General features: G+C 38.7%; 1 protein-coding gene across 1 annotated transcript; it reads right to left on the reverse strand.

The window, feature by feature from the left end:
- Positions 1–7346: 7346 nt before the first annotated feature.
- On the reverse strand, positions 7347–8378 carry LOC143387808 (lysine-specific demethylase 4D-like). The gene is given in 3 exon segments (XM_077108308.1): positions 7347–7501; positions 7504–8002; positions 8004–8378. Coding segments are annotated over 3 exon segments (1029 nt in total).
- Positions 8379–9762: the final 1384 nt, after the last annotated feature.

Genomic DNA, 9762 nt, shown 5'->3' on the forward strand with positions numbered 1-9762 from the left:
AATATTTCTCTCATCTTTGACCTAATCTCATATGATTCTGACCATCATGAACCCTGAGCATACAAAATGTACTGCTAGCATTGCCAGGAAAAGGCCATATCAAGAGATGGACCTGGAAATGAAATTAGAAGTGATTGAGGACTACCAAGGAAGAAAATCCATGATGTTTTTTTCTGGCCATTCAGGCATGTCCAACTCCACTGTGGCTTTGAACTGAAACAGTAACAAAGTGAGAAAACCTGCTGAAGGATCTACTTCATCAAAGGCAAGGAGACTAATCAAAATTGGAGACAGGTCTGTCAGATATGCAGAAACTTCTAATGACTGGATTAAAGACCAGATAGCAGTGGGACCTTCTCAGCACCATGACAATCCCAGCCAAAGCAAAAAGTTTGTGATGACTAAAGAAAAAACTGAATCCGATTACAATGTTGAATTTACTGCTGGCTCTAAGTGGTTTAAACTATTCAAGAATTTTTATTAATTACATAATATGAATGGGAGTAGAGTTTCTGTGAATGCTGATATGAAGCAGATGGAGGATATTGGGAAATTTTAGAAAAGCTGATGTGTGGGGGGCGTTGGGGACATGGCTAACCAGAGTGTATCTTCAATATTGACAAGCTCTTCCATTTCTGGAAACAGATGTCTGAAAGGACTTTCATCCATACTGAGGCCAATTCAATGTCAGGTTTCAAGGCTTTTAGGGATAGGATTATACCTTCCTTGAGAGCAATGTTGCAAGCAACAAATTGAAACCTGACAGAGCAAGAAACCTAGGTCTTCAGGCATATCACTAACTGCACAGGCCCGCAAAGTACAGGAGCAATAAGAAGTCAGAGATTACCCAGCTCCTCTTTCAAGATGCCCTGCTGAATTGCTGTGCTGTCAAAAGGGGAAAGTAATGTTCAGAGAATAATACACCTTTTAAGATTTTGCTCATCTAGGTTTGTATAAGTACACTGTGATATTGCACAATGACAAAATCACCTGATGACACATTTCTCAGCATTCTCCATTATTAAGTGTCACATGGTTGTATATTAGAGGTCTTATGTACTCATACTTTAGATCTCTTGATCATAGAATATGTAAATGCAATCTATCATGTACACTGTTTTTCAATGATTTTCACCCATATGCACACTTACTAACTTTATGTGAGGCTGTTCCTTCCTCTTTACTTTTGCAAACCTTAGGTAAATATCAACCTTTTTAGTTTTAGTAAGTCAGGGAAAGTATGTCATCAGGATTTGAATTTCCTTGATTATTGATAAGAATAGGCAACTTTTTATGTTTATTGATCTTTTGGATATTCTTTCTCTTTTTAGATTTTACTTTGGGAAAGGATCTTGCTAAGTTGCTTAGGGCCTTGCTAAGTTGCTGAGACTGACTTTGAACTCATGATCCTCCTACTGTGACTTGAATGATTTTGGGGGAGATGGATACTGGGGATTTAACTCAGGGGCATTCAAACACTGAGCCACATGTCCTGCCCATTATTGTATTTTATTTAGAGACTGGGTCTCACTGAGTTGTTTAGCACCTCGCTTTTGCTGAGGCTGCCTTGGAACTCTCAATCCTCCTTTCTCAGCCTCCTGAGCCACTGGCATTATAGGCGAGCACCACAACGCCTGGCTTTGAATGATTTTTTCCCCCTGTCTCCAACTTAGTTCCCTCCTTCAATTCACTCATTTTAAAATATTGATCTTAAAAATCCTGTTCACTTTTAGTTTTAATACAATAGTACCCTGAAATATTTTACCTAATAGAGAATCCCCAAATGTTCAGCCCTGTTTGATGCTTTCCTTTTATTTATTTTTTAATAATCATTTATCAGTCACTTAAATATAGTTTATTTGATTTTATAGTTTAAAAATCGAGGTTCATAATATTTAATAACATTAAATAAATATTTAATAACACAAAGCTACAGAGCTGAGGAGTAGATAAGTATATTTTTTGGGGTTGGAAATATTTAAATTTTTTTAAATGTTTTTTTTTATGTATGTATGACAGCAGAATGTATTCCAATTCTTATTACACATACAGAGCACAATTTTTCATATCTATGGTTGTATACAAAGTATATTCACACCAATTCATATCTTCATACATGTGCTTTGAATAATGATGTCCATCACATTCCACCATCATTTCTAACCCCATGCTCCCTCCCTTCTCCTCCTACCCCTCTGCCCTATCTAGAGTTCCTATACTCCTCTCATGCTCCCTCTCCCTATCCCACTATGAATCAGCCTCCTTATATCAGAGAAAACATTCAGCATTTGGTTTTGGGGGATTGGCTGACTTAATTTAACATTATCTTCTCTAACTCCATCCATTTACCTGAAAATGCCATGATTTTATTCTTTTATTGCTGAGTAATATTCCATTATGTATATATGCCACATTTTTAATCCATTCATCTGTTGAAGGGCATCTAGGTTGTTCCACATTTTATCTATTGTGAATTATGCTGCTATAACCATTAATGTGGCTGTGTCCCTGGAGTATGCTCTTTTTACGTCCTCTGGGTATCATCTGTTGCAGAAAGGCGCTTACCTTTGCACTTACCGAAGAAGGCAGAGAAGTGAAGCGTAGGTGATACAGAAGACCTGCTAGCTTGAAGAATCAGAGAAAAAAGATAGGAATGACTACCCTCCCCCTACTGTTTTCCAGGCATTCAGTCATCTCAACTGCAATGTAGCAAAGTAACATTGGTCTCTTCCCTTGCATCACTTATTGTTCTAATTTTTGCATTGGTTAGTACCTATAATTTTTATAAATAAATTATTAGCATCAATGTCTCACATGTTTTACATTGGGGAAAATACTGGTGTTGAAGCTAAGAGAGCTAAGTAGACAATCAGAGAAACCATTTTTATTTTAAGGACTATCCATTGCTTGTTTATTGGTGTATATTTAAAATGAGAGGAGACCAAGGGTTGATATTTTTCAAATTCCTGTCAACAATGATAAAAATGATCACATACTTCTTACTCTTGTATCCATTTATAGGATTCTTACATTTAACTTATTTATAGTATTAGGAATTGAACCCAGGGCAACATGCATGCTAGGCAAGCACTCTACCACTGAGCTACATCCCCAGCTCTTAAATTTTCTTATTCAAACCGTTAAAAGAAGCAGCCCTCATGCTAATGAAATTCTTATTTAATTGAGCAATTAAAAACAAAACAAAGCAAAAATGAGAGGTTGGGATGTAACTCAGTGGTAGAGTACTTGCCTAGCATGTATGAGGCCCTGGCTTCCATCACCAGTACCATAAATCAATGAAATAAAAAATTAAACCAAAAATGATTCACAAATCTCACAGGCCTCAGAAATAAAACACGTTTAGAGAACTTCAATCAACAATGTGATATGACAGCATTTACACAAAAATAAAAGTGAGGTATAGAGACAAATTAATTGGTTAGTGCTTAACTGGTTAACTATTTGCAGAATTTCCTACAATTAGCTACTGTTCAGCTACTGTGATGTAACTCCACATTAGTTTGGTCTGTTGGGCCTAGTGTGAATCCCAGTCCATACCAACAGTCTACACATTTTATCTAACAGAACTATTATTGCCTTCAGGCAATGATCTCCATTAGTCATTATATAATTATTCTTTTAATGGGCTTAATATCTCTTAACTAATATTTAACTTGATATTTTTGCATCAATCTTCATAAATAAGTTTTATTTATAATTTTATCATTATGTAATATTATCATGATTTTTTACCAATATTGTGTTGACTTTACAACTTGGAGTTTCTTCCTTTTAAATGCCCAAAATGATTTGGAAAGAGGTATCTCATAATAACTCTGTAATATTATTTGGTTTGGGGAATTTTTAAATAGTAAATCTTTTGACATCTTTCTTTATTTCTTTTTTTTTTTTTTTTCTTTCAATGGGGAAATCTCACTATGTTTCCCAGGTTGGCCTTGAACTCACATTCTCCTGCTTCCTGCCTCCTGCCTCAGCCTCCTGCATTGCTAGGCTTAACAGACATGAGCTACGACACCTGGCTTTTGTATATTTCTTTCTTTCTTTTTCTTTTTCTTTTCTTTTTTCTTTCTTTTTTTCTTTCTTTCTTTTTTTTTTTTTTTTTTTTTTTTGTGTGTGTGTGTGTGTGCCAGGGATGTAATCTATGGCCACTTAATCAGGGTCTCACTAATTACTCAGGGCTTTGCTAATTTGTTGAGGCTGACTTTGAACTTGCAATCCTGCCTCTGCAGGGATTATAGGCTGGGATTATAGGCATGCACCAGCTTTTTTATATTTCTACATAGGAATTTATGGTTTAGATTTTCTAATTAAATTAGTTTTAGTAAGCTAATTTTCCAGAAAAGTGTACATATTATTCAAGCTTTCAGTTGATTTATTATGATTCTAATTATTTTTTTTTTAATTTTATTATCTGGAAGTCCATGGTGATTGAACGCAGGGCCTTGTGTGTGCAAGGCAAACACCTTACCAACTGAGCTATATTCCTAGCCCTGATTTTATTCTTAATCATTAATTCCTGTGTGTTTCCTCTATCAATTCCTTCCTGCTAGTCATTATTTGTTCCTAACTTTTTGAATCAGAACCTTGATCCATTTAATTTCATCCTATCAATTTGACAGAAAAAAATATCCAACACTGCAAATCCTCTTCAACGCTGTCTTCACTGAATCTCATATATTTCTGCACATATGTGTGCTAATTTTGAAATCTAAAAACCCTCCAGTAATACATGTTGTGTCCTAGGCATTGATCTTAACACTTTATGGGTGTTAACTCATAGAACTATTGGACCAGACACGTGAGGTAGATGTCATTTCTTTTTTGAGTTGAGGAATCTGTCATCAACAAGTAAATTTCAAGGCCACACATGCTGGTAAGAGATGGAACTAAGTTTCAAACTCAGGCTGTCTGACCCAGAGTTCATACTGTTATTTATTCTGATTTCTGACAACTTGGTTTTTTCTGGCTTTTGTTTCTCTCTAATTCAATAGACAATTTTTAACTTTGAGAAAAGTCCTTCCAGATTCTCTGATTTTTAAATGTGTTCGTAGTCTTATTACACTGTATTTTAGAATGTTCACATTTTTTTTTACTTTGGTTTAAAAATGTATTTATGTTTTCTTCCCACCCTAATATATTGTCAAATTTGATCCTCTGGCACTTGAAAAAAGCAAGTATCTTTATTGCCAGGTACATAAATTCTACCTTATTGTTAATGTGAATTATTTATATCTTTATGTTTGTCCATTTGTTTTTTTGTTTGGACTGAGATGAATTAGATTCTACTTTTAATGTTTGTTTCAACTTGAATTTTATCTAGTATGATTTATATTTATCCAAGCTGCATGAATGTTCATGATTGCTTTATTTTCAGTGTGAACTTTAGCCTTTGGAATAATTAAAAGCCCTTCTATGTATTTGTGGTCTCAATTACAGTTTTTCTAATATTAATGTTTCTGGCTCTATTTTTGTTTGCATTATCTTTGATAGCACCGCCCATTCTTTTGTGTTCAGCCTTTTTATTTTAGCTCTATCTCTTTACTCTAATTCTGAGTTCTACAACACATTTTAAGAGCTGGGTGTGGTGGTAACCATCTGTAACTCCAGCTACTGGGGAGGCTGAGGCAGGCAAATTGCAAGTTTGAGGTCAGCCTTAGCAACTTAGCAAGACCCAGTCTCAATAGAAAAAAGAAAAGGGGTGGGAATGTGGTTCAGTGCTTCCCTATAATATGTGAGGCCCTGAGATTGAAACAGAGTACAAAAAAAAAAATCATACACACCACACACGTGTGTATACAGATTTATATTATATATACACATTTATATTTTTTAATTCAACTATCTTTGCAGGTACAAGAAGAAATAACAAATTTATTTATTAAACAAACAAGAAATAACCATTTCATTTGTTAAATATCACAAAAGTACAAAACACCTAGTGTCAGAACACTTAGGCCTACTCCAAAAGGTCAGAAGTTCTAGTTTCTGCATGAACAATGGTTGCTGGTGGCCTGGGAGGTAAAGCATGTCAGTGTTTAAAGAATTTTGATAAGCCCTGGACTTCACTGAAGCTTAGTGATGGAAGCTAAAGTCAGTGGCTTAGAGGTCCAGAGGCAACATGGGATGAAGTGAGGCTCAGTCATCCTATATTGGCTCAAATGATTGTGGGGGCCAGAGGGGAACACCACAAGGAAGATATCCTGAGGGTGACATAAGAAGCAAGAGGTGGTCATGATATCCAGGCCATGGTAGGGGCCAAAGGCACAGCCATGTTTAGGACTGGGCTAAGAGTCCTTGAGAAATACCACAACCTCCTGTGGCAGCTTATGGGGAGGGAAGGTCCACATCTGTGGCACAGTGGACCCTGGTTGTCATAGCAGGAGGAAGCACAAACATCTCACTGGTGTCCACTCTTGGGTCTCCACAGGTGAAAGATTCAGGCCTGAATTGTTGCTGATGAGGATATTCTGTGGTTCCAAGTGTTAAGAGTCAGAGGCACAGCATTTGGCAATATATTAAATAGCCATGGATTCAGAAGTTGAGAGCAACCATTAATAAAGTTATTTTAGGCCTCAAAAGTGCAGCACCATCTAGCTTCAGCTGGGAGGAATCCCACCCAGAGACATAAGGGATTTTGGCAACCTTAGTTGAGTCTAAATTCCTAGAGGAAGAGTGGTTCAACACTACACCTTCTGCCAGGTTCACAGGGGTCATTTAGTACCCAATAGTGGCCCTGAAGAGCCTTCTAAAAGGCATAATAACATTGGAAGCAGTCAGCAGGATAATTTCAGGGAGACAACGTGGTACAGGGATAGCAAGCATGGGCCAGGGTGCATTAGGAACCAGGGGGGGTCCCAAGGGTTGAAGATCAGGGGTTCAGCAGAATCCAGGAACCATGGCAGAAAAATGAGACCCATGTCTTACAGACTGTGTAAATGCCATCCAAAGGCAGGCACTGAGGCTCTGGGTTGCAAGCTATTCTCTTGTTGCAGATGAAATGGTGACTCTTGGTTGGAGTCTGGAAAGTTGTCTCACAAAGTGAGTCCCACTTTGCAAAGACCACCACCATGACTATCACATCTACCAGTTGATAGAGTTACAATGGATGGACAGCATTTCTTGATAGAGTCACAATAGGCAACACGTGAAATTAATGACTGTACCAGGCTTTGCATCAGCTCTGTAGCCTTAGGAGGGGCATCTGGACCCTGGACTTATGAGTACACTCAAGAGCTGCCAGCCAGCACAGTTCTCCAGAAACAATATGCATCTAGGTATCTCTCAAGAGCATCCAGTCCTCTCTGTGGTCAGCAACTCTGGCTTAGTCACTTCTTGGACTCAGTGTGGTCCACTACCGCCCTGTCTTGCCTGCATTTCCACAGCTCATAGCGCTCAGGTTGCAGGATGTGCAAAAAGGCATCCATGGAGAAGCTAACCTCTCCACAGCTGCACTGAGACACTGCTTTGCCATAATCAATCATCGCGGAGTGGCGAAATTGATGGCCTCTGCACAGTTGAAGCCAGGGTTGAAGCCAGCATGGTGACCACAGGGAAATGTCACCATGAACTCACCAGCCTCCTGAGTCACGCGGTTGAAGGGAATGCCATTCTCATGGAGGACTGTGGGCGAGATGAGGGCCACCTTGTGCCTCAGGAAGGCCTCGCAGCCCTGGGAACTGCCCCAGAAAAGCTCCCTGGCCAGGCGCTCCAGGCGCTGCCCGTGTTCAGGGGGCACTGCGTACCACGTTTTGGGCTCCCCAAAGTGCAAGTAGTTGATGCTGTAAAGGTCCATGTCCTCCGTGTGCCACGCAAAAGTGGTCTTCCACATGCCAAAGTACAGGTAGGGCGTGTTGACACCCTCAATGACAACTCCACATTCCTGCTCCAACAGGTCCTGAATGGTTCCCAGGTGCCCCAGGTTCCACTCTTTAGTGTTCTCATCAAATAAGGAGCCACTGATGTCAGCACCATAAATTGGTGAGTGAGTCATAGAGGCAGTTCTTCCAGTAGTTTCTCTCCAGGTGTGGGGGAGTTCTATACTTTTCACTGTTTGCCAGGAGGTGATACTCTCCCACCGTCATGGCTTTCTTCTTCTTGTGGTATTGAGTGAACATTCCTGCCTTCCCAGAGACCACCTGCTGCAGGGGAGTGGCTATTAAGATGTCACTGACATCATCATAGGACTGCCTGGCTCTCCATTCCTTGGGTGGAATTACCTTGGCCAGGCCAGCTCTGTGTGCCCCTTGGGATTCCATGTAGGCAATATAATTGTTGAAATCTGAGAATTCTTCCATGGTTGGGTGGAATGTCATAATGGTGGAACTTCTTGTCTGGGTACCAGAGTGAGCAGACTTCATGTCTGCAATATACTCAGCCACAAACTTGAAGACCTCAAGTATATTACAGATTACTGAGAATGTTTGTGAGTTATACCTTTCCCCTTTTATTCTTTTTCTTTTTTTGAATGTTTTGACTTATAGGTGAAGGCAGACTTGATTTTTAAGTAATTTCCCGGACTTGCTAACACTACAGTAACTCCATCCTGTTCAGAGTTTTCTGCCCAAAGAACACAGAGTATCTCCAATTGAGCAGGTACTCCAATCCAAGTACTGGTTCAGCTTGCAGATAGATGAGTGTCTTCAATAGGGGCTTTCACTGTCTTGGATATGTCTTCTAATTCTCAGGCCTGCATGCATGAATAGCTGCTGGCTCCACTGTACCAGGTATTGTCAAGTAGTTTTAAACTCTAAAACTAAAGAAAATACAGAATAGAAAATAAGTTACCTGATATTAGACAAAGGTGCCAAAAACATATGTTGGAGAAAGATAGCCTTTTTAACAAGTCGTGCTGGGAAAACTGAAAATCCATAGGTAGAAAAAATGAAATTTATTCCTTATCTCTCACCCTGCACAAAAGTCAACTGAACATGGATCAAAGACCTAGGACTAGAACCCCTGCACCTGCTAGGAAAAAATGTATGCCCAGAACTCCAACATGTTGGCTCAGGAACTGACTTTCTTCACAAGACTCCTAAAGTGCAAGAAGTAAAATCAATAAGTAGGATAATGCTATCAAATTAAAAATCTTCTTCACAGCAAAAGAAACAATTAAGAGTGTGAAGAGAGAGTGTACAGAATGGGAGAAAATCTTTGCCACCTTCTCCTTGGAGAATTCATATCCAGAATATATTCAAAAAAGTTAATACCAAAAAAAAAAAATAACCCAACCAATAAATGGGCAAAGGAACTAAGTAGATATTTCTCAAAAGAAGAAATTTGAAAAGTCAGCAAATATATCAAAAAATATTCAACATCTCTAGCAATTAGAGAATGCAAATAAAAACTATACTGATATTTCTTCTCTAGTCCGAATGGTAATTATTAAGCATACAAGTGACAGTAAATGTTAGCGAGGATGTGGGAAAAGGGTACACTCATACATTATTGATGGGACTGCAAACTGGTAGGACCACTTGTGGAATGCAGTATGGAGATTCCTCCAAAAACTAGGAATGGAACCACCATATGACTTAGCTATCCCACTCCTCGGTATATCCAGAAGATTTATAATCAGCATAGTACCTACAGTGACCTAGCCACATCAGTGTTTATAGCACCATAATTCACAATAGCAAAGCTCTGAAGGCAGAGTAGGTGACCTTCAACAGATGAATTGTTTCATTTGCACAATGGAATATCACTCCATTGTAAAAAAAAAGAAGGAATTTATGATATTTGCCA

The sequence above is a fragment of the Callospermophilus lateralis genome, chromosome 2 (genome assembly GCF_048772815.1).
Source record: "Callospermophilus lateralis isolate mCalLat2 chromosome 2, mCalLat2.hap1, whole genome shotgun sequence".
Classification (NCBI taxonomy): Eukaryota; Metazoa; Chordata; class Mammalia; order Rodentia; family Sciuridae; genus Callospermophilus; species Callospermophilus lateralis.